Here is a 25,148-nt window from a genome sequence, read left to right on the forward strand (position 1 = left end):
CTCTGTTTGTGCCCTGAGGCTACGTGGGCGTTTCTGCAGGTAGAAATGATACCCTGTGCCTGTGATCTAAACCAGAAGCCACGAGCTCACCTCCTCCTGCTGCAAATTTGAGATATCCATATGCTATAAAAAACTGCAACTTACTGATACACTTACCCAGTCCTGTTCATTGAGCTTAGCTGCGTCATTGTACACTTCAATGGCTGCCTTGTGTTTCCCCAAAAGAAACCTGTGAAAGTATTTCAAATTTTACTTTTTCCTGTGCAAACACTGTCCCCTTTGCCAGTAAGAACTGATGCTATCTGCCAGTTCCCCCAGGACTGCATGAGAAGCCATGAGAAGTTTCTGTTCCGAGTGACACGCCGGCACTGCTCCTTCTCAAGGCCAAGGTCCTCACACCTGTGAGGTGTGAGGGCTCCCTCACAGCACCCCAGAGGTAAGGAGTAAATCTCTGCAACCTGCCCTTGTCCCAAAGGAAAGAGCCAGGGGATCGAAAGCAAATCGAGAAATCACTCGAGAGATGGAAAGGAGCCAGCAAGGACAGGCACAGAGCTGAAATCAGCTAAGCCCCTTTGCTCTGCCCCCAGGAATCCGTGTGCTACCTCTCACTTGAAACCCAAATTAATAAATACCACAATAGCAGCCGGGCAGATAAGAGAGATTCTGCTTTTAAGGCTGGCCCACGCTTCTGAAGATCAGCTCTAGTGTTGATAAGGAGGAAGCGTGCTCAGAATTAAGCAGCCCAGGATCTCACTCGAAGCCGGGGAGAAATGCAAAGCATGGGAGGTGCTGGGTGGCCCGGCCAGGAGAAGCAGTAAAACTCTACTCACAGCGACCGCGCCACTTGCTTGAGGTTGTTGGCACTTCGAGGGTTCAGAATGGAGCACGTCTGAAAAAGTTCAAGGGATTCTTGAATTTTCCCCTCCAAGCGAAGTATGAGAGCTGCAAGACAACACGCATCGGGCAGCTTAGTCCACTAGCGGTGGGAAATACACGGAAATAACGCGCATGTGCTCCTCTGCCTCCGCAGCACCCCCGGGCGGAGGAAAGAGCAGGAAAAGGCACCTAAAGCACTAGTGCTTGCTCGGAAACGTCTGTTCTTCCGAGCAAGGGCAGCCTTAAACCCTGGCCAATTGCTCGTTCAGGTACAGCCTGCGTTTCTCCTCCTGCAAAACATCCTTGGCCAACAAACCTCAACTGTCCTCACCCCGGGAGACTGGCTTAGAGGACGGAGAGCAGGACGGGAAGACAAGGACCGTCCTTAAGGATGGCAGTGAGGGAAGTGGCACCTAAGGCACGGCACTCCTGCAGGAACCGAGCATCTGTGTCACAGTCATGGCATTCAAACACAACCTGATCAAATATCAGCACATTAAAAGCCAGGAGTCCCTAACGCAACGATGAACCAAGGACAAATTCAACAATAAGGAGAAAACAGAAAAAGCAATTTGTACGTTCCTGGGATAATCCTGAATTTCCAAACTCGACACAGCAAGCAGAGAAAGGTCAAAAATGTATTTTTTAGTATGAATTTTGTACCTTTCTCCTTCATTTGTTCCCCCTTCTGATTGCTCACTGTATCTGAACCCAGAAATAACTTGGTGCAGCAAAAAACCTCCCGTGACTTGCAGAGGCCTCGGGAACGTACCTTGAACGTACACGGCATATTCACACATTCCATGAGATTCCTCCAGCTGCTCCTTGATGAGTGCCTGCAACACGTTAACACACAAAGGACACGTGGAGTCACACGGGACACGGCCAAGAGGACAATCACACCACCAGAATTTGTGCTCGGAAAAGTCTGTATTAAAATAGAACTTGCAGCTAGTTTTTGCGATATGTATGAAAGTCCTATAAGAGTGGTCAGCTTATAATTGTTTAAAAAAGGAAATAAAAGAGAGAGGTTGTTTCAAGTGTAGAGATTTGTGCAAATAGATCTCACTCATTAACAAATGTCAATTTTTTAACTAAGTGTGTGAAGTTTTGGGCAGAATGTGACTGGCTCTGGTTCCTAGCAATGGCACAGAGAGGAACATAAATGTCCTTTTCCCCCTTCTTTTCAAAAGGAATAATTTAATTGCCTCTCCAAGGCAGCAGAGGATACTTCCACTGTAAGAGAACACAGATTTGTCAAGCCTGAAAATAAATAAATAAACCCACCCAAATAAATGCCACATATAATAAAGGCACCGGAATGGGCACAGGGCGACTGCAACGCTGAGCCTAACAGTGCAAACTCAGCCCCAATTTGTGCAGGGCCCTGTGCCAGGAACGCCGCAGCCCTGTTAGCATTTCTCTGCTCCTTCCTATTAGCGAAGATAATTAAATATGACTTGGGGAAAATACCATGAGGAATCTCTGCAAACATCCCAGGCTGATAAGGACATCGACTCCAGCCCCTTTGTGGAGAAATAAATTGAATGGGAGCAACGGCAGCTGAGTCGAGGAGAGCCCAACGCCCAAATGACGCACATAGGGGAAAGGGGAGGAAAAACAAGGATGAAAATGCAAATTCTCGCTGGCCTCCTAGTGCAGCAACCCCTGGGTGCTGGGGGTTGTTTGCTATAGTCTATAATTGCACATGATGTGAAATAATAAAAGCAGTGACTTCTGGGGGGCTGCGGGCCAAGACCCAAACACATCATCTCTGCTTCCTTGGCTCCCAAGGCGACGGCAAAGGACGTTCGTCCAGGCTGATTTGTGCTCCTCCGCCTGCATGTCCCCTGCTCCCGCCCAGGGGAGAGCCAGGGGGAAAACTGCCCCTACGGCACAGCACGGAAAAGCCAAGCCGGGTGATGGAGAAAGGAAAAGGAAAAACAGCTCCAGGCTGCGCTTCCCCTCAGATCTGTTCCTGCTGATCTCTCACCAGAGTCCATCCACGTTTTAGCCTTACAGGCATCACCATCAGATGTTCCTAAATGACAAATTTTCGGGATACGGATGCCCTATGTTGTTCCAACTACACCGTATCAGTCTCTCGGAGGAAGAGAGAGCAACAGAGAGCTATCACTTAACGATTTCTGATTAATTCTTTAAGCCTTTAAGAAAACAATGACAAAAAAACCCACAGCGCAAGGTTTGCGCTGAGAAATACAATCTGGAATCCCAGCTTTTCCTCCTAAGTTTATTTAACTTGCTGACAGAATTTAGATGTGTTGGCAGGAGACCAAAAAACAAGGAGCGATTTTAATTAATTAAAAGCAGCTGGTAATTTTAGCAATTCCTTCCTCACCCATCACAGGAGCAGAGGATTTCTGTCGGGAAAAAAACAGGGGGAAGAACTGGAAGTGAAGCTACAAAGCAGTCTGTGCAGCTTCTTGCCTTTGCATGTGAAGGCTAGAGGTGAGTGACGCTTGCTGGTTAGCAGGGTCTGTCCCTCTCCTCTCCCCCTTGTCATCCTCATGCCAAACGGAGCAGCATCGATTGCTAAAACTTGGCGACACCAAAGCAGACACAGAAATGGGACTGTGAAAGCTCTAATTTAACCCTGTTGCCTGGGGGAGCCAAGGGTAAGAAGCAGGCGGTTCTAGCTTGGCCTTTTACGGCACGGACAAACATGGGAATTTTAAGAATCATATTAGGGAGAAGTGGAACGAAGCAGGGAGCGGAAAAGGAGACCCAGCAAAACCTGAGGTCTTAAAAGCAGTAATGGTTTTTAGGGAATGGTCAAACTCTACTGAAATCAATGAGTTTACAGAAATTAAAGCCATCTGGCAGAGCAGCAATGCCTCTTTGGAAGCACGTTTGGGACATGCCAGGGTTGATCCCCATACACAGGGACATGCAGGTTGGCGTCGCAAGCTCACAGGACGCCGGGGAGCAGAGCGGGTCCAGCCCCGAGATCCGAACTGCCTTTCGGACACCCTGTCACTGCTCAGTGCCTGCAGAAGGATCCCAGGCTCTTTTAGGATCCTGCCTTCCCTGAGACAAGTCCAACATCTGCCCAAAAGGGCAGGGGATTCTCTGCAAGTGGTGGATCTGGTGCCAAACTCTCGCAAGGTTATGGAAAAAGCATTTTGGAGAGCCCTGAGGCTCCAATATAAACCAGTAGGTTGCTGCCTATTAGAGCCTTTGGGCTGCACAGCTACTGCTGCAAAACTGGTCTGCCAAGGAAAGGACTATTCAGTGTATTCTCTAGATTTTTTTACCCTTTCCTGGTTCCTTTAGTGACTAATAAAGGCCTGGAGAGGTCAATGCTCCTTTTACATCATCCGCTTGGTTATTTTCTGTTGTCCTGAACTGGGCATCTTTTCTGCACTCTCATCTGATCTCAAAGCCAGTAAAATCACAAAATGAGAGGCCGAGGAAATGCAGACACATCAACAGAAAATGGAAGCAATTTTCCATTTAGACTGCTAATTATAGCTTTTGTTTATATCTATTTAAACCAAGACCTGAGAGGAAATCGCTCTGCCAAGGATACTACCCTCCAGCTCCATTAATTAAGACCTAAATGAATTTCCTCTGGCCTGCCACTTTCCTAAGCAGCCCCAGGAATTTTCCAACAGAGAGAAAAGACAAGTCTGGACCAATCCTGCTCTCTTGGAAGGAAAATAATCCCTTCAGATCTTCTTTGCAAGATGCAGAACCAGGAAGGTAACTTCTTTTTCTCCTTCTCCTGCCCATTAGCGGATCACCTTTAATAGCTGGTGTGCATTTTGCCAGGAAAACACAGTACTGAACAGGCTTGCCATTTCCTTATCTCACTTACCACCGCAGTTCCCAAGCAACAACCATTTCCAAGTTATCGTCCAAAACCAGAAGAAACTGAAAGGCTACAACAGATCATGTGTAAAAGGAACACATCTCACTCAAGAAAAGCCAAGACCTTTTCTCACACTCGGTATAAACATGTTTTACTCAACTGAAGTGTTTTTCATAGTGTCTCTGTAGACTCTGAACTATGCAACTGAGTTATAATCAGTTGGGAAGACTGTTCTGACAGCTGGAGCATGAGAGGTCTGCAATTCTTCTAATGTTTTTCCACTTCTAAAGACATAAAGAGTTCATTGGTAGCTCTAGAGAACTGCAATTTTGAGACCTGAATGTAGCTGAGAATTCAGTTACTGTCATTTTGACCCTTATTTCAGTTGCATTTTCTATTAAAAAGAGAAGTCAGGAGAGAGCATGGTTAGGACCCGGACTAACTTCAGACTTGGGACATTACATTGGGTGTGCAGAGATTTCTGAAGAAAGGAGAAGTCCCACTGACACTCTTAGCACCACTGCTCAGCTCGGAGCAGACAAACGACCACGTCTCAAAAGTGGCTCTTACCTTACATGCGTCAAAGTCTTTGCGAACGTAGAGCAGATAGATCAGCCAGTTGTTTCTCTCCAGGAGTGGTAACTCCGGCTCTACGTGTAAAACATGAGCAGAAAACACTAAATCAGTGGTCAGTAGAGAACTCGAGCACAGCACACGCGAGTTTTCTAACCTGCCAAGTGCAATGCAACTAATTCGAGAACTGCAGTTGCACTCAGCAGACTCGGAGCATGGAGAAGAGCTGTATCGTTAGTGCCCACTTCGTTTCCCAAGGAGACATTTCAAATTGATGGATAGAAACGCACCATTCAAAACAGAGCCCCCGAGGAGACCTCTTAATAGGAAACAGAAAACTACTACTTAGAACAACTTGAGTCATCTGTTGTCCAAACTAACCCTGGTTTGATGGGATTAGATCTTCCAGGTACACAAGCAGCAGCTTGGGGAAAATGGGTTGGATTCACAGTTGGTAACTGAGACAGAAAAATCAAGCGTCTTTAAAAGAAGCTTCTGGGGGAGAGAGAGAAGGTGTCAGGTATTAGCAGAGATTTGGGGTTGCTGCTTTTCTGAAACCACAAGGGAAGATGTGAATAATTTAGAGAAGTCAATCATAGCTCACTGAAACGCTGAGGGGATGAGGACACATCCCAGGTCTGAGATGGCGTGAAGCTACTGGCAGGAAAACGTGTTCGATGTGGTGCAGGAGAAGGCCTCGTGCTCCAGGATTTCAGCCACAGCAGCAATGACAGCAGCTCACACGGGGGTGTTGCTGGGTGCTGTCCACGCCGGGCTCCAGCGCTGAACGCGCTGCTGCGCATTTCATCAGGGCTCAGAGCACATTGCTCGGTGTTCGCCTCCCGCTTCGGGTGCCGGGAGCTGCACGGTAACTATAGCAACAGGCAAAAAAGCTGCCTGCTTGCAAGGCAATATTGCGACGGCAGCGCGGAGCAGAGCCCGCCGCAGGAGCGGCGACTCCGCGGCAACGCCGGCCTCGCTGCGACCCACCGCGCAGCGCAGCGGTTAAACCCCCGGCACCGGTCAAGAAAGACTGAGAACGACTCTGCTGCTGCTGCAGTGAGGGCTGAATCATTCCAGGCCACCTCCTCTGGTGCAAAATACGTTGTCTTTAAGGAACAGTGAGTTCCGACTACCTGAAGGACTGCGCTTGCAGCTAGGAGCACGTACGCAGCGCTCGAGCACACCGGGTTTTTCTCCATCCCGCTACAGCATCAACGAGGGCACTTAAAAATGGCTAACATTGATTTGGCTGGCACCTCAACTACTTTAAGAAACCAGGGGGAAAAAAAAGGAAAAGGGTTTTGTCTTTATATTCTATAACACCTATCCAGACTTGCACTGGGATGAAGTCGAGATTTAGGTGTACACATCAGCTATGCAAGTTCAAATACCTGACAAAGACGGTTTAATTACCCTCCAAAACAAGAAAAATGAGATTCCAACCAAAGTCATTAAAATATGTTAAACTCACAGAAATGCAAAGATCAGGGATCCAAATGTTTTTAAATTCTACCCTGCTGTGTGTAATAACTGGATCTTTCCAACTAAAACAATTGAATGTGTGAGTTTCTAGATTGGAGGAGCTTGATCCCTGATGATGTTTTGTGCTCCCTTTCTCCATGGTTTTACTGCAAGGAAAGAGCTAAAAGTGGTACCTCAGCAGCCAGGAATTGAGTGAAACCCTCCCTTTCAGCACAGGCCGGAGGGTGGCCGTTCTGGAGTCCGCCAGGGGTTACCTAATTTGTTTTCACATTTGCAACGACTTCCCTGTGCAAGTTATTACGGCTGCCCGGATTTGACACAACTTTCTTTTCCCAGGACAAATAGAGCAACTGCAGACCCCAGAAATGAACTGCAGCACGGGCTCCTATGACCCTCCGTGCGCTTCCTCGGGTGTCACCATCTAATGAAAAATACGGAACCAGATCCCCCAGAACGTGTCCTATGCTCCTCTGCAAGCAGAACCATTGAGCACAGACATTGCAAACCCTACATAACCATCCGGATTGCAGTTATGGTCAAACCATAGCAAAAATTGGCAATTCAACCAAATGGTGCCATTCACGGCAACTGGGCAATGGCAATTCATGGTGCCATTCAACCATTGCTGCTGGTAATACAGCTTAAAATAGCCAAGTCCCATATGGTTACGAGCTACAAGAGTTGTTTTAAAGTGGGAAGAATCAGAAGACCTTCCAGATATGCCCAGGGACCTGCTCTCAAACCTGAAGTGCTCTCAAAGTTGAAGTGCAAGTTTTACCAAGAGGTGAAAAAGCAGCAAAGGTGCCATTAAACCCTTAAAAAACCCACCCATAAAGGAGCTAGCTGGCTGGTGTGTGTCCCCAGGCGAGGTGGAAAGACCGAGCTGCCTGCAAGCACATGGGAACCTTGCGGGGCAGCGCAACAAGGGGCTGCGAGCGCTCCTGGCCGATCCTGGAGGAGAGGGACGTTGCAGGGCTTTCCGACTGGCGGGACGCTGTGATTCCACCTCCTGCGCTAGGGAAGCTCCTGCTGAGGACACTGCAGGGGAGGAAAAAGAACGCAACGTTCCCCCAGCCCGAGGAGAACGATTTTCAGGCACCCAAGATAAGCGAGATTTGCATCTCTTCTCAATCCACTGAGCTAAGCTGAAATTGAGGAAACACTGGAGCTTTTACTCCCCTAAAACTTGTTTGGAGATAGCAACGAACCCGATTGAAAACACAGCAGCTGTTATTTGTATTTTCCTCTTTGGTTTTAGCACCGCAGCTGAAAAGTGTGAAAAAGGCAGATTAAACAGCTCATGCCTTTATAAACACCTATCTAGATCAATCCATACATACCAAGTGATCTGCACACAAATAGATACAAAAATTCACAAAGTCAAACAGATGCAGGGAGACCAGCAAGAAAAGAAAGCTCTGAAGAACCCCAATGTAAACACCCCGAACCAAGGCTGGTGTGCAGCCTCCAGAGCGATGAGAGGAAGGGCAAAGAAACTGGGAAGAAATCAGTACTTCAGTAGACACAGGATCCCCCTGGAGCGGGGTGGGAAGGACTATTACAGGACTCTCTTTTCCTCCAAGACAAAAACATTGAATGTAGGTTAGTCCCTCCAGAGCCATTTTCATTTGCTTTTCTTTACCCTTTCCTTCCTGTCCTCTCATTCATCTTCATTACGGCTGCTCCCCGGCCAAGCGGGCTCGTCCCCCAAGGGTCCCTGGGCATTTTGGGGCCCGGGGAAGTGCAGCCACCGAGCAGAGCAAGGGCAGGACAGGTCTGGCCCCTTGCTCGAGGGGCCTCCCGCAATGCTCCTAACAGCTACGTCGTTCTTTTTTTCACCGCAATCTTCCGTCATTACAGCCTGCACCAGTCCCGTCGCAGCTGGGCACCGCAAAGGCCGCTCAATTTGGTGTCCCCATGAGGAAAAGAGCACTTGTGGCAGGTTTGGCAGGTGCCTGCACTGCAATTTTTCATCCTTCTTGATATCTGGACCCTCAGAAGTTCCTCCTACGTGACTGCACATGAAAACCTGTTTTTCTTCACTTCCACGGAGCCCCCACAAACAATGCAGCATCTGCAGTGATACGGGCACTACTGCTTGAAAAAGCTGTGGTTTTCGTGGATTTCTGCCTTTCTAGCGGTGGGGAGAAAGAAACAAGAAAAATCAAATTATTTCCTGTGAATCAATCTACTCAAATCCAGTCCAAGAAAAGGCAATTATCCCCAAACTTGCTATCTACACTCCAAAGGGTCCGGAACTTGCATAATTATCTTCTGCCCTCTTTTCCGGGCTCACAAAAGTCTGGTCTCATTAGGAGACTGCAACAGGGAGCAGTGCACCGAGTATATGATTAAATACCTCAGTCAAGAGACACGCCAGCTCCTTTGAAGTGTTTGGATTGAATTCAGAAGGGAATCCACGCGATTTGTGAATTCACGGCCCCGTGATTGATGGCGCAGGCTGCTTGCGGCCGTGTGATTTGTCTTCCTGCCGACGTTCCTGCGAGGAAGGTACTGGAGCGGAACCCCCGCCAGAACCACCTCGGGTTTGTAGCTCTCCTGTTAGACATTTGCTTGAAGGACTGAGGGGGAAAAAAAGTTGGAACGATTCCCTTTTGTGAAAACCTCCCAGTCAGTCTCCCGGCCTTCCATCCTCCCCTTGGGTGGTTCTAGCTTCGGTGCAGTCTGTTAAGCGGCGCTTTTTAGATTTAATGAGGGGGTTTTGACGCAGGTTAAGGAGGGAGTACATAAAAAAAAAAAATTACCCTGAAGGTTCCTATCAAATTCCACGGGAGAAATGTTTGCTTGAGCAAAAGGCACGTTTGCCCAGGAACCGCCGGGCGCAGGGGGACTGCTGGCTCTCCTGCTGCGGGTCTCGAGTGAGGATCTCCAATTCCCAGCTGTTGGTCTTGTCGGAGGAAGAAAACTGCAGGAAAGTAATTAAAGGAAAGGAGGTTTTTATCCTGCATGCTCTAGATGCACCAGGGCAGGCACCACAGAAATGGATGAGATGATCCAAGCCGTCTGGCCGCCGAGGCCCCGCTTCCCCACCTAGGGATAACGTCGCACGAGCCGTTTCAGCACCGGCATCCCCAGGTGCCTCTGGATCCGGGGATGTTGGCTCTCGCCAGGGTCTCTCTCAGCTATTCCTGCTCGGGGCACGTGCAACAAGAGCCAGCCGGGAGCTCGGCCCCAGCGTTATTCCCAGCTCTCCTGCTCGTCGCCATGGGCCGAGCGCTGCGCAGGATCAGCAGGTGGGAAACGCGGAGCGACGCATCGTGCGGTCCCGTCTCACGTGTCCCGAGCTCCGTGCAAACGCGCTGCCGAACGACGCTTGCTCCTGCCACAGCTGCATTTATTTAAGTGTTGCTAGGGAGGGAGAAGCAAGGCCAAAAGCAGCTGTGCCCATTTCCACTCTGCCTCAAGCTCTGGAAGCTGCGTCGCGAGGAACGCAGCCTGCACAAACCGCCCTGCATCACGGGCATCTCCCAAACAAAAGCAACAGCAAACACACAAGGCACCAACCCGACCTATAACGCAACGCCAGGGAATTGCCTTGGCCAAAATAAAGCAGGAATGCTGCACGGAAAGCACTTGTTTCAGCTCTTGATATCAGGATTTCGAGATTTGAAAAGCAACTGGCGGCTTTGTGAAGCATTTGACAGCTCCCTGGCCAGGCAGGCACACGCGCAAACTGAACAGGAAATTCTCCTCCCTGTTCAGGCACCCAAAGGCTTCTCCTGAGCACGCAGCAAGGCAAACACGTTACAGCTTTGTAAGAAAGCTCCTGTAGGATCCTTTACACACCCAGGTGCCCTTTTGAAGGTAGCATAAATGGAGATGTAACGTATTGAAAAACTCAATAACGACGAAAAATAACTCAAAAAAATAAACACCCAGAGAACACTGTGTCTGCTGTGTGGCACTTATTGCGTGAGGGTATCTATATATACGAATACAGGCATGAGACTACAGGTGTCTGTGTACACCAACACATGTAAAATGCAGATAAACAACAGGGAAAAGTAAAGGAGAGGGTTTCCCAGTCCCCTCTGCCGGCAGCTGTAGCCCTCTCTGTTTAATCCCCTTCCCCCGGTTTCTGCTTTCGCAAATTGCTGCAGGAAGGCCTTTAAATCAAGCAATAAACCTGTATGGTTGCCAGTTATTTACAGTCAGCTGGGGTTAATAAAGCTCATCATATACAATTCGGATGCTGGCAAGAAAGCCATAAGTCATAGCTGGGATCCTACTACCATGTATTAATAGCTTCGCCATAGCTAGAGAGAAAACTGGAAAGCGGCTGAAAAGCAGGAGCAGCTTTAAACAAAAAAATCAGCATTCCTGACTCTGCACCTCCCCCTGCAGGAAAACAGGCCAAAATTAAGAGGCAGAGCCCTCTGTGCTGCAAACTGCAGCTTAGGTCTGCTTCAGACACCAGAAAAACCAACGGCAACAGGCATTTGGTGCTGCATAAATCTGCAAGAGTTATCGCAGATGCCGCTCACTCGCCTGCTTTAAGACATAAAGTTCTGTGTTACTCCCCAGAGAGATGCTTTTATTTGCATGGTGCAAACGCTGCTGGGGATTATTTGGTTTGAATGTTTTACAGCACCCGCTCCTCTTCAAAAGTGAAGTGGGAAGGTGGGGAAATAAATATGTACATGTGATTTGACCCTGCTTGCAGCCTTGCACTTGCTCTGGTGAGCAGCGGCAGTAGCTGGAGCTCCCTTTGGGTCCATTTGCTGTTCCCGAATCGCAGGTTGCAGAGATGGCTCTCGATAAAGTGGCATCTCCAAAGCAGCTCAGACGGCGCCCGACGTTCACGCACCGCCTCCTCCCCGGCAACACAGGGATGGAAGACGCTTCTCCCGCGGGAGTAGCGGTGCTGCCTGCAGACATTCCCGAATATCCTGCACGACCAGCTCTGCATTAACTGCACGCGACCGGAGGTTTCAGGATTTCCAGTCTAACCCTGGAATATAAAATTGAACCAAGGTTGGGCAGCAACTAAAATTGTTCTTGATCACGAGCATCACAGGGAGCTTGTGGCATTTGCTTCGCGGCTTTGAACACCTGCAGCAAAGGGGACAGGACCAGAACGGAAGCAACGGGTGAGCACTTTGGGAACGGGGTGTAACACTGCTCGTGAGAAAAGAAATACCCCTGAGATCCTGTCCCAAAGCTGCTCCTGATGCTGGAAAACCACCGAACGAAGCTTTGCAACGCGGGTCAGCACACAGCTAGCCAGCCCAGCCATCACCTCCTCATTGCAAGACTTGAACAGACTCAGGACCTGCACCACACTCGAGCAACATCAACGGGGGCTCGTGCTGGCCGTGCAAGTACTACAATACACACCGTTAACTACTCTGAAAAACCAAGCTGGGCAGCCCAAATTACTACCTGCTTTTGACTTTCATTCCCCACAACTCTCCTTCCTAAGCAAGTGTTGAAGCCGTTATTCCCTCAAGAGTCTTTTATAAGGCACCACATGAGTACCACGTGGAAGCACGCTGCAGCATCAGAGGATTTATCTGTGGGATCTGACAGCTGCAGATAACATAACACGTGGTTATACACTGAATAATAGCAAGATTTTTTTATTAAGAAACTCCTCCCTGAGCTGGGAGCCCTCTTTGGCACCTTCCACCATCCCTGTGCAGTGGATGTTAGGGAGTTCACCTAAAGCCTGTAGGTAATTATGTCCCTAAGGACACAAGGGCTTGTGCTAAAGCCACATACACTGTATTAATTCTGCCGTTCTGGAGCAGGATGCATCTCCCCTAAGCCGGGAATCTGAGAAGGGAGACAGGCGAGTTGCTTGCCTGGGACTCCATCACCAGTAAAGAGAAGGAACAGGCGGCCCCAAGGAACAAACATCCACCTCCAAGGCAGGGGGCTAGGAGGAGGCAGAGGAAAGGCACCACGCTGCACTTCCCATTTATCAAAACATCTGCTCAGCTTTAAAATTTTAAGTCAGAGATATGTAAATGCAGGAAAATGAATCCCACCCTTCCTAAATGTGTTTCTCCTTTCTTTTATCCAATTAAACAAAAAATCACAACAGGAGATGCCACGTTACCTGGAGCAGGACACCATCAGACACCGACTCACTGGGTGCTTTAAAACACCAAAGAAACTCGCCTGGCATCACGGGTCCTTAAGGAACTTCACAAATAAATGAACCGGCTGAAACGTGATACTAAACCAACACTATCTAACCAGTCGGCCCGTATAAAGCTGGTGGCCATATGTCAGAGCTAGACCTAAAACGATGTCACTGGTGTGACAGTGACACCGTGCTGGTGTGTGACAGCAGGGCTGTTCTTTGCAGTAAGCTTGACTGCGGCGCTGGAGCTGCGAGCGGGGCGCTGACCCCGCAAGCGCAGCTATTCGTGTGCACACACCAGAGGGCAGAGCTGCACCAGCACATTCCCGCTTCCAGCCGCGCCACTTCCCTACGGAGCGGGCAGGACTGGGTGCCTGGTCTGGGGAGAAGGGGAAGAAGCGAGGAAGGACATACAAATCTAAGGGGAAAGCTATCTGAGACAGAAAAAGGGGGCACATACGTTGCAGCTACCATATCACAACCCCAAAATGGTCATTGGGTTTATTGCTCCAACTCTTCAAAACTAACAGCTGTATCACAACCTAAACAAATTAAATGCAACAGGACTATCCCCTTTGCATGCAAAGATGAAAGCATATTACCAACTGATCTACATTATTTAGAAACCATGTTTTTCTAACAAGGCTGTAGGTTCAAAAGGGCTAAAAAATCTGTCTTGAACACGATGGCATGGAAAGAGAGCAGCATGTACGGGCAGTGGGAACCGCGCTGCTCCGCACCTGACACTCCCACAAGGACCTTCTCTCCTTAATGCACGTAAAAGTATTAATTAATTTAATTCAAGGGGGTAGGTTTTTATCTGGATTTCTCATCCATTTCATTCTTACAAGTTTAAAAGCAGCTTTGAAGCTGCCTCGAATAGTGGAATTATACTGATTAAAAATGTATATATTAGGGATTCAGAGGCACCTGGCACAGCAGGGCACCAAGTCCGCTCCTTGGGGCGCTTCGTGATCTCCGTCGTGCTCAAGTCTGGAGGATGTTCCCAGGACCAGGAGGGATCCCGTCGGTTCATGCGTGAGGCAGCCAGGTGCGTTCACGGAGCTTCACACACAGGCACTTCTGCTTTGCTTCTGTTTCTGCATGATCCGGGCGTTATTTATTATCCAACGGTGGTATTTTAAGATTTCTTATCTTTGCGAGCGCTCCCTAAGCGGAGTCAACAGCAGACAAAGGGAGCTTTGCTGCCCATCAGATCTGCGAGCATGATCATTTTTTATTTGAACCCACTGCCTATGTCTTTGGCATCAAAGCCGAGCACCTACGTGAGAGAGGCGGCACTATCAGCGTGTGCACTATATATTGGCAAGGGATTTAGCTGGCAAAGAATAAAACACACCACTTGCAAATGATCCAAAATGCAGCTAAGCAAATTAAACCACCCTGATAAGACACAATATACTATTTAGCTGTCATTTCTCCAAAACTTATGCATCCGTGCAGTGAAAGGGTGGCAACTCTGGGCCGCACGGAGCCACATCCTCATTACTGTGGAGCTAAAACCGTAGCTTTAAAACCCACCATTTTGCTACCTGCTTCCCTATTCCCATTATCCAACTTATCCGCAATAATCACATCTAACTGGACATGCAGTGGGACACTGCGTATTTGCACAGTAATGACCCACACACACTTTCTTCACATTAACAGAAGTCACCAGCACACCAGCATCCAATACTGTCACTGAATACCAGACTAACCTCATGCTTGATAAACTGAAAACAAGAACAAACAAAAAAAGCACCAAATTGAAGCCATTTGCCAAAGATCACAGTTAATCCAAGACAGAATTCCTTACTCTAAACCACAGACAAACATACTTACAATATATCCCAAAACTACCCAAACACTTAATCCCTGCTAATCCTTTTACAATTCACAAGGGAAGATTTTCGCTCAGAAAATCATCAGCCAGATCCTTCTTTGGGAAAGCACAGAAGGTGGCTCATACCTATTCACACTTCTGCTTCTTCCACGTCTATAGGATTTCTAGCCTGACTTTGCCTAGTAACTCGATTGTGCTCTACTTTAATCTATTATCCCGTATTTATTACGGTAAAAATCTTTGGAGATTCTATCCTAGCATTAAAAAGCCATCACTGTAGCTCAGCAAAAGCCGGGATTGACTATTTGCAAAATCAAAATGCATTTCAAATTGTTCCATGAACCTCTGGTCTATTATGAGAATACCGTGAGAGCCCAGAACTTCCTTTCCTGAGAGACATTTTTCATGATAAAAGGAAATGAATTCAAATGAGGTGCCACAAAATCCAATGCTACAAGCTGGTAAAGGAGCCTCCTCTACAACAGCACCATCAGTTACCATAAACTGATTTGACCAGGAAGCCGAGAGATGGGAGGGAGCCCGTTTTGATTCCAAAGCATTTTGGAAACTATCGGATTAAATTCAAAGGCAGCAGGGAGATTCCAGGCCTCTCTCAGCAGGCCGATATTACCCCTATGCAGCTCCGAGGAGCAGAGCTCCCTTCGTTCCACCACCCGAGGCTCAGGGAAAAAAAAATCTGTGCGGGGAGCGCGATGGATCTGGATGCAGCAGCCAAGGGGATTGATTTTTGCAGCAGCTCTCCCGCAGGGGACCAAGGACGAGGTAATGAATGGGCTTCGCTGCTGCCGCGTCACCTCCTGAGTGACGATTGTCACCAAGCACAGTACGAGGTGCTCCGAGGAGTCTGTCTCCAAGAAAGCCCTTTAGATTGCTCAATGTAGAGACTTCCAGCCTGACTGCTGCATCCGACGCCTTTTCTCACCGTTTGGAGGCCGTTTTCCCTCTGGACTGGGCTGCCTGCAAGCTCTCTCAAATCCTCACCCTACAGGCGCTCGCAAGCCAAGCGCCCCGGGACTGACCAGCCCCGTCAGCAGCTAATTGAAGAGCTGCCTCTTAACGAAGGGTCACTCTGCTCCCCGCGTCCTGATGTCCGCTTGCGATACAGCGGCTCCGCGCTCCTGATTCTCCCTGTCTCGCGGGAGAGCAGGGAACAGCCAGCGATGCGAGGACAGCGAGGGGACACGACGGGCACGTCGCTTCTGCACTTTGCTGTGCAAACTGCTTTTAGCAAATTCACAAAAACCTTTTCGGAAGGGTACAATTTGATACCTCCCTTCTACCCAGCACAAGCAAAGAGGAGCTGAACACAGGTGCTGAGATGAAGATTAGGACTTCAGCAACAACTTGGCTGTACCCAATATATACAAAGAGTATGTATATCAGTATAACCATTATATTCATGTACAATAGCTGTATTTAGCTGTTGTTGGTCATAATACACACTCCACTCAAACTCAAATGTGATCCCCACCAAACTGTCTATAGGCCCGGGACCGATCTATTTTAGTACACAGTCCCCCTGTTTCATAGATCTACTTGCACTGATGTTGGTTTCAGTATCTCTCTTGCATTTGTCTTGAAAATAGAAATTGCTGAAAGGCGAATGTATCTTTCAGTGTTTAAAAAAAAATGTTATTTTTCAATGAGTTTAGTGGTTCTCTTCCATACAAACAGAATTGCTGTGGATTTCTCTAGTCCTTGCATTTGGCAAACTAAAAGATAAGAACCTTCCTTGAGAAAATCCAATTACATCCTCAGAAAAAAAAGCTTCTTTTAGTGAAGAAAAGCTATTCTTTTCCCCCGAAGTCCACCAAAGTGTATGCAATAGGACTTCTCCTTTCCCCTCCTCTCTTTCACATCCCAAACATCAGATTCCCCTGCACAGAGGCCCCCATTACATCACCTTCTACTGCAAATCTTGCTCCTGCCCTCATTTGCTAGAGCTTAGCCAAGCGGCAGCCCAAAGCAGCTTTGCTCGCTGCAAATCCGGCCAAAAGAGAAGCAGCAGAGCCCTGGAGAGCGTCTCCCTGAGGAGCAACGTGCCAGCTGCTGAAGATACCTCCATTTGCTCCCAAAAATACAAGCAAAGCACAAATGCAACAGGCTGTACTTCTTTTAAGGGGTTGCCCTGCTTGGTTTCAGGGCTGCTGATGCAAAATGCAATGTACAAGAGAGCCCCCTTCCTCCGCAGCCATAACCCTGTGTCCGTACCCGCACGAGCGGTGCCACTGAGGAAGCCGCCGCGGCCGCAGTTCGTTTTCCCAAACGATCGATATTAAATTGCGCAGCTTAAAAGCAGCCAGACCCTCGAGTGGCAGCTTAACGGGGAGGCTGAGCGAGGGTGGCAGCTCCCGCAGGGCGCTCCTGCGCTGCCCCATGTGCGGCGGCGATGGCCCCATCTTTGTTCTTCAGCTACTACGCTCACTCTTCAGTCATGCAGAGGTGATTTAACAGACCTCAGCCCTGCAGGAAGGAGCACTCGAGTGACAGTCTGGCTCTTGCAAACACTGCCAGCCCAGGCCCTTCCCAGCTGCTTTATTTAGAGCACTGTAAGCGTCTGCTGCCCTGTGAAAGCAGGGAGCAGACACAGCTCCCAGCTCGCACAGAATAGATGCGTCTGCCCAGCTCCCTGTTCCTCGTATTCGAAGCAATAGCTCTGAGTTTATTCTCTCTCTTTCCAAGTGAAAAACAAGCAAAATGCAGGTAAAAGCAGCTAACACCTGAAGACAAGTTTGGTCTCAGTGGCACATCCCATTTTACTTCCAAACTTAGAAAACGTGACATGAAAATCCATGAGCCACGATGACTCCACAGATCATCTTTAGATCTTAAAGATCATCTTTACAGCAAGGCATTACCCTGGGAATCCAAGTACCTCCAGAAGCCAAAATGAGCAAACGCTGCTTATTAATCAAGAATGTGAAAATCAAATTCATTAGCAGTTCCAAAGCTATGTACACAATAAAAGAGTCTCTTTAATTATATTATCTTATAAGTAAACGCGATGGAGGCCAGAGGTATAATCAACTTTGCCACCAAGAGATTATGGCTTCACTGAGCTAGTAATCACCCAGACCCTAGAAAAAACATGTCCTGCTACTCTAAGATATTCTCATCATGTCCCTGTGATCATTTATTTCTTACTAGATGGCTGCATATGCTGTAAAATAAACTTAAAATCAACCTGCCCAAGAAACTTGGTCATAACCGTATCTTAAAACAAACCTTTCTTTGAGCGAGATTTTGGAGGTTCTGCAGCGGCTGGCGACGAAGAAACCTGAAAAGACAGAAGAAAAGTGTGAAATCCAGCAGGCAGAATTCCTCGAAGAAATATTCCACAAGATAATCAGGAAGGACAACCAGCAAATCCCAAAAGAGAGCATAAAAATAGCAGTATATCTGCCAGACAAACTCTGCCTTGGCAAGCACTAAACCTTCCTAGCCTGAGCGACAGGGAGATTTCTGTTCACTGTGTAAACTAGATAAACTCGCTCATTTTAGAGCACTTTACTGTTCTGCAGGCTCAGTGATATTTATTAGAAATTGATCCTCGCATTTTAAAAAACAAAATCTCAAGCATTAGAAATGCTATATAAAAACCATAACAACTGCTTCTGACATTTTTACAAACAAGGCTTCGTAGGATGAGCTGTAACTGAAAGAAGTTTATTTCAAGAGCCTTGGGGGTAAGAAGACCTACTTCAAAACCCAGCATCCTGCCTTTTCTGGAAGAAATAAATACCACAACAAGCCACCCATTCAAGACAGGGGCGAGCGTCCTTTTCCTAGGGTGCATTCCCAATGTATTTGATTGTATCTTGATAATAATCTGAATTAATCTGCCTGAGTGAAGCTGAGGTCTTTTGACAGATTTTTTAGATTAAAATACATTTCCAATATTTTAGAATATAGAGAGCAAAATGAAGGCGCCCCTAGGCCAGACTTTTGCCCCCCATATATGGCCAAAAGGAAGGGACTTCAGAAAGCCACCAGAGCCTGTATGCGAGGGAGCACTGCAAAGCCCCGCTGCAGGGCAGGTCACAAACCTCAGCCTGCAAATCCTGCCCAAAACTGGTCTCACGGACAAGCAGGTAACTACTTCATGGGGAAGAAGTATTTAAAAAAAAATTAAAAAGTACTTTATACAGCTACACACGGCATCCTTTGGCTTCTTCTTACAACTCAGTCCATCTAGTCAGAAAAATCAGCGTTCACAGAAGAAAAACAGAATTACACAGGGGAATCTTCCCTTTCTTCGTGCTCCAGTTCTCCTGGGGAAGAGGCAACCCTCACTCCACTTCCCTGGCATTTATAGACCTGTGTCATCTCTCCCCTCCTAAATACGCAACTTTTCAGGCTGGGGACTCAGCCTATCTGCTCTCTGGGCACATTGAAGCCACTGCAATACCCCTGGGGCCTGGCCAAGCACGAAGGCTTTGGCCAGTTCTCTGTCCTCGTCATTTCTAGCATTTCGTTTGCGTTCCTGATCCCTAATGAGAAACGCAGCATTGATGTTTCCGCAGAACCACGAAACTCCAGGATCCTGCACCTGGGAGGCAACAGCCCCCTCAGACCCGTCGCTTTTTGACACGCTGTGTTTTGTTCCTTACACACACCCCGGCCACGCTCTGCCCTGTCACCCAGCACCGTTAGATTTCTCTAATTTCTTGGGGCTATTGCTCATCTTTTTTACCCCAAATAACTTGCTGCTAGGCATTTTGTCCCGGAAAACTGAACACGGCCCCTCTACAGACCCCCGTAGGATGCCCAGGAGACTCCCTGCACTCCAAGATGAGCGTTTTCCCCTTCCAACAAGGCGTTTATCCACCATCAGGACACGGCTCCCAGACCACTTAGTTTCTTCAAGAGCTTTTGGCAATGAAGAATCAGGTAAGGGAACGAGGCTGTTTTGCAAAACATGGGAAAAGCGAGGGACGTTGTACTTACGGATTCAGCGAGAGAGCCCCCCAGAACACTTACACAGCTTTTCATTTATGTTAACCATATGTATATATTTACATGTATATTATATACTTAATATGTAATGATATATACATATTATATATATGTATATATAAAATATGCATTAGGTTAATATATAATAGTAAGCACCCTAAATATATCATAAGGAAGACAGAGGAGATATATTTCACTGTACGCTCTTAAACGCCCCTTTTTGGTCTTAATACAGGTCTCTGCAGGGGATTTAACGCTGGGCGCCCCGGGGGGCGCAGAGGGTCCCGAGCCGCCCGCAGCGGTTCGGGGCCCTGAGGGCTCCCTCGCTCGCTCGCTCCCTCCCTCCCGCCCGCCCGCGCTCCCAGGGCCCCGCCGCGCCGGGCCGGGCCTCTCACCGCCTCGGCCTGCGGCTCCGCCATGGCGCCCGCGCGTTGCCACGGTGACCGGCCGGCCCGGAAGCGGCGCCAGGCGGAACCAGCGCCGGGCGGAACCAGGGAGGAGGCAGCGGCGCCGCAAGATGGCGGCGGGGCCGCCCGCGCCCCCTGGCGGCCGGGGGAGGGCGGGGGCGGCGCCGGGAAATGGCGGCCGCGGCCCCTGGCTGGGGAAGGGGGGGCAGCGCCCGCCATGGCTGAGGCGCCGGGAGGCTCCCGCGGCAGCGCGGAACGCGAGCGCCGTCCTCAGCGCTGCGCGGAGAGCCCCGTGGCCCGCGCGCAGCCGGGGTCGCCTCAGGCGCCCGCGAGGCCGGGGGAGCGGCTGGAAGCGGGACGGAAGGCCGCGCTGCCCCCGAACAGGAGGTTTCCGCCAGCGCGATCTCAAGCAGGGCCTGGGGCGGCCACGGAGAGGCGAGCGGCAGCGCGGAGCGGGCCCCGTGCGCCCGGGGGACAGGGCAGCCGCCAACCCCGCAGCGGGGCGGCCGCGGCCCGGCCGGCCGCATCCCCCCAGCGCTGGCAGGAAACTGTTAGGAGACACTAAGGCCTGGCGAAAAATACCACAGCAGGAATTCCTATACAGGAGCAAATTTAATAAAACCACCACCAATTGTTTACTTTAACATAGCTCTTGTTACAGAAATCATAAAAATGGACTCAGTAGCTAACTCATTAGTTCTTTCCCCCTTTTAAATTGAAAAAAAAAAAAAAGAAAAAAAGAAATCCCCCACTGATTTCAGTTTCTACGGCACTAGCTGGAGTGTTAAATATTTGCCAGGACAGTACGCCCAAGAATTGAGCCCCAAACAAACACAAAGACAATTCCGTCATCTTTCCTTCTTCAATGTTACGACTTGTTATAATGTAAGTGAAACTTGACAGCAAGGAATGCTCTGTTCGACAGATGAGAGGGGAGGGAGAGGAGATCCACAGCTGAAACCTTTCAATAGCCTCTTGAGAAGTGGTGGGAAATAACCCTCCTTTTCCTGCCTCGGAATAAAAAATAAAGAAAAACAAGAAATGCCTAAGCATACACTTCCTAGAGGTTCAGAGCGCGTGTCCTGCGTGCGTGGGAAGAGCTGAGCTTGGCTGGGGCAGGTAAAGAGGTATGTGGGCAAAACAAAACAAACAAAAAAAAATAGAAAAAAAGGCAAAGCCTCCTGAGTCACAATGTACATCCGTCACGAACGCAACGCACACGGGCTTTAGGAGCATCAGGAGCTGGAAGGGAGGAGAGGGGGCCGTTGCCAGCAATGGATACGCACAAAACCACAGAGGCCAGAGGCAGAAGGCTGCAGGAAGAGGAGAAACCCAACTTCTCTGGTAACAGCCCTCGAAAAAAAAACCCAAAAACAAAACAAAACAAAACATCCTAAACTAAAAAAAAAAAAATCACTACACCAGCACACGCTTCCCCCATCCCATCCCCGGGAGAAAAACAAAACAAACAAAAAAAAAATCAAACTGAAAGAAAATGCACAGCAAATAGACATAATCTTGAAGATTTTTAAAGAATAAATATTTTTTTTGTAATTAAACATTATGCAAACACGTGCCACGCTTGCTCTTTGTCCATGCATATGCGCTATATACAACTTTGAAAAATACTGTGTTGTCCTCTTTTTGTTTTAAAAGTCATATACAAAGTTTTTTTTATTTATTTATTTTCCTTGCTGTGTACCCCCCTCCTCCCCTCCCCAAAAAAATCACCTTTACAATGAGCCAATCCACATTCATCCATGTACTTGGGGGGCAGAGAGGAGAAGGGGGGAAGGAGGCAGAGACACGTTCCCCCCCCATTTACCAAAGTACATCAAAATGGCTGGTTTGGACATGAAAAGCAGTGTCAAGAAACTGGTTTAAATTTAATCTGTACTACACACAGGAAAAGAAAGATAGAAAAGAAAAAGGAGTGGGCTTGGAGAATAAAGCTACGTTACAAGTTAAAGTTGGAGGGTTTTCTTTTTTTTTAGTGCGTCTGTCACACTCTTATTGGCCGTCTAGAATACTGTTGTACAATGGTTTATCTACCTTTTTTTATTACAATATAATTTACTTAAAGTTTCTGTTAACAAAACAGAATCCCGGTACTACAGACCAGCAGTGTAAGAGGCGTAGTGCCTTGTGTGTGTATTTTGTTTTAATCGCATGAGCACTCTAGATGGGAAAGGTTTCAGAGTTCGTTTTATGCAGCGCCAGCCTCAGTCCTCAATGTACTCCCACAGGTCCTTCTCGTAGCCTTCATGCACATGCTGCAACAAAACCCTTCGTCGACTCTCGCAGTATCTGCAGAAAAGGAGACAACACACAGAGAAAAGCAGGTTAGGAGAAGCGCAGCTTATTCTGCACATCAAGGAATGTGAGCCTAAATTACGCCTCGCTTTCAAAGGAGGAGATTCCCCTGAGAAGGGCTTTGTGCAGCCCATTAGCAGTGTTAATTAAGACTTCGGTTACTCCAGTTGTTAAGTCAAGGTCCCTGGTTGAAAAAAAGCAACACACAAATCCCAAGGTTTTCCCCTGCAGCAAGATCCCCGGGGCCCTCAGAGCCGAGAACTCCTCATCCCCATTAATAATCCAAGGAGTGGAGGAAGAGCAGCTGCCGCTCCTAAAAGCTAGAGCAGAGCTCGGGGGTGACGGCCCCAGGGGGACTGCTGCACCTCGGAGAACCAGGCAAATCCCCCCGGCGCCGGCTCTGCCCGGGACGACGCGCTCGCTGCGGGGACACGGCCCAGAGCGCGGAGCCGCGGGCTCCTGCTCTCCGGGCACGTCTGTCTGCCGTGGCGGCGTCCGAGGGGCAGCTGCAGTGCACAGGCCTCCTCTGCCCCAGCCAGATGTGCAGGGGAGGCATCTCTGCGAGAGGCTGCAGCGCGAAGCCGCCCTTGGCCACGAGCGCGAGGAGCGCACGGGCCACCTGAACCACGAGCCCAGCGGTGCCCACGCACAGCCTCCGATCACACCGACCGCATCGCGCGTGAAACCGCTGCTGCTCTTCTGGGCGCCACCAGCTGCTGCGGCGTAAATCACCCTACACAGAAGCCCGTTGATTTTATGAAGCATGTGACAGGGAATGCGCGCAGCAACCGCTTTCCCCAACTTCAGTTGTTTGCTGCTGGTGGGGCTTTAATCCCATTTTCTGGAAGTGTCATGAACTTCAGAAGCGGCGGGAGCAAAACAGCGAGCTGAGCCACGAGCGGCCACGCCGCCCCGTCCGCCCACCCCGACGACGGCCTCGTCCTGACCGTGCACCAACGCACTGCGAGCAGCGCATGAAGAGCTCTCCCAGGATGCGACTGACAGGACTGAACTCGTCCACTGGGGACCTGCACAGGCTTGACAGGCACATTCTTTCTTCCCAGAAACACGCAGGCAGGTTTGGGATATTACATCTCAGGCAGTTCAGGCCATATTAGGTTTTAATTTGGTTTCGATAGCTGTTACCAGCCCTAGAAGGGCATCCAGTTGCACAGGACTTTAGCAAACAGCAACATGAGCTGAGATGCCAACTTAAGGGCAATCTAAAAGTTACAAAATGCCTCAAAAGAGCAGGTCCAATAGAGTCACCCAGTCTTAGCCACTGCAGGTCACAGCTACTTCCACACCCCAGCAAATCCCTTCGCCACTAACGCTCGTGTTAATGTGGCAGTGGGCTTTTTTCTTTTTCCTCCCCAGTTAGACGTAGCAAATTAGTGACTCTGGCAAAATGCCTCAAAAACGCAACCCATAATCCTGTGACTCATCCATGTTTACAGCTTTGTATTTTTCCACTGTGCAGAAGCGATTCCCTGGAACTGAAGGCGCACGTGTGGCACACGTGCCACCTGGGCCCCAGTTCTTCAGGTCTCTCCCTCCGTCGAGACCTGGTCGCTCTCTCCCTTTTCCTTTGGCACAGCTCCTCTCCTATCCCTACTTTTGCCCAGGGGACGTGATTGAACCCAACACACATTGCAATGCTGAAAGAGAACAGCCCGTCGCTGCCTTATGGCAACACATCCTAGGCCAAAACTGTCCCTTGGGAACAACAAAGTTGCTCCTTGTTCTGCTGCCTTGATCACGGCCGCTCCCTGGGGCTCTCTCTGCGTAGGAAGAGCAGTGACCAGAAACAAAAGCTCTTCACAACACGCAGCCCTTCTCCATTCTGGGCCTGCAGCTCCCAGCTCCCGCTCAGCGGAGCGGACGAGGGCAGTGGCAGGAGCCTCCCAGGGGTGCCCACATCCCCGGGGCTGCCCCCACACCGCAGGGCCGCCGCGTGTGCTCGCGGCCTCGCCGCTCCCCGTGCCGAGGCCGGCACGCGACGCTGCTGCCGCTCTCCAGCGCGCCGGGAGCGGCTGCTCAGCGCAGCGCAGGAGGCCAAGGAGCTTCCCAGAGACACGACGCTGGGGAAGCGTGGAGCCCGGCAAGCCCACGTGCCACCGGCCACCACGCGGGGCGGCCGGCGCAGCTGCTAGCAGAGCTCCGAGAGAGGCGGGTCAGAAACAAACCTGTACTTATCCTGTACTTTCTGCTTTATGTCTTGCAGCGAATCTTGGGATATATCTCGCTCAAGGTACCCAGAAAGCACCTCTGTAGCATTCTCTAAGTCTGCTTGGTTATTCTGTAAAGACAAAGAGCACCAGGTTTTGTGTTATTGTCATTTTTGGAAGAGACTTCTTTAATCCAAATGAAAGTTAACGTTGAAATAAAAAACAGAGTGAGAACTAAAGCCTCATTGACTCACTCAAGTAGCCTGCTCTATGCATCAGAATTGAAAAAGAGTCAATTTCTTCATTCGTGTAGGCATGGTAGCCTCCACCAACCCTTATCTTACTCTTTGTAGAGTGTGGTACAAGCCAATTTGGTCTTCCATTCTTTTTCCTGTCCATTTAATTTTTCCCAGCACTAGCAAGGACTTCACTGGCTCCTGGTGCATGCACAGCAGCATCAGGGCGCAGGTCTGACTCCTGCTCCGTGGCTGTGTGCACCATTTGCTGAGCGGGCAGCACAGGAGCCCTCGGCTTGGGTTCTACACAGAGGGTTTTAATCAAA

At 49.2% G+C, this 25,148-nt stretch overlaps 2 protein-coding genes across 2 annotated transcripts in view; both read right to left on the bottom strand.

The window, feature by feature from the left end:
• Positions 1-18,022, bottom strand: part of BBS4 (Bardet-Biedl syndrome 4) — a 28,730-nt gene extending 10,708 nt beyond the window's left edge. Inside the window, exons 1-5 of the mRNA XM_010224267.2 lie at positions 17,968-18,022; positions 5,279-5,358; positions 1,649-1,712; positions 831-942; positions 157-229 (exon numbers count right to left, since the gene is read on the bottom strand). Of these exons, the coding sequence (XP_010222569.2) occupies positions 157-229; positions 831-942; positions 1,649-1,676 (213 nt within the window). The 5' untranslated portion in view covers positions 1,677-1,712; positions 5,279-5,358; positions 17,968-18,022. The remainder of the gene's footprint in view (positions 1-156; positions 230-830; positions 943-1,648; positions 1,713-5,278; positions 5,359-17,967) is intronic.
• A 4,136-nt stretch (positions 18,023-22,158) lies between these two features.
• ARIH1 (ariadne RBR E3 ubiquitin protein ligase 1) overlaps positions 22,159-25,148 on the bottom strand; it is a 47,525-nt gene continuing 44,535 nt past the window's right edge. The window contains exons 13-14 of the mRNA XM_088538179.1: positions 24,605-24,717; positions 22,159-22,412 (exon numbers count right to left, since the gene is read on the bottom strand). Of these exons, the coding sequence (XP_088394305.1) occupies positions 22,328-22,412; positions 24,605-24,717 (198 nt within the window). The 3' untranslated portion in view covers positions 22,159-22,327. The remainder of the gene's footprint in view (positions 22,413-24,604; positions 24,718-25,148) is intronic.

Source organism: Tinamus guttatus, unplaced genomic scaffold, assembly GCF_059628265.1.
Source record: "Tinamus guttatus ecotype Peru unplaced genomic scaffold, ASM5962826v1 Tinamus_guttatus_pri_ptg000942l, whole genome shotgun sequence".
Classification (NCBI taxonomy): Eukaryota; Metazoa; Chordata; class Aves; order Tinamiformes; family Tinamidae; genus Tinamus; species Tinamus guttatus.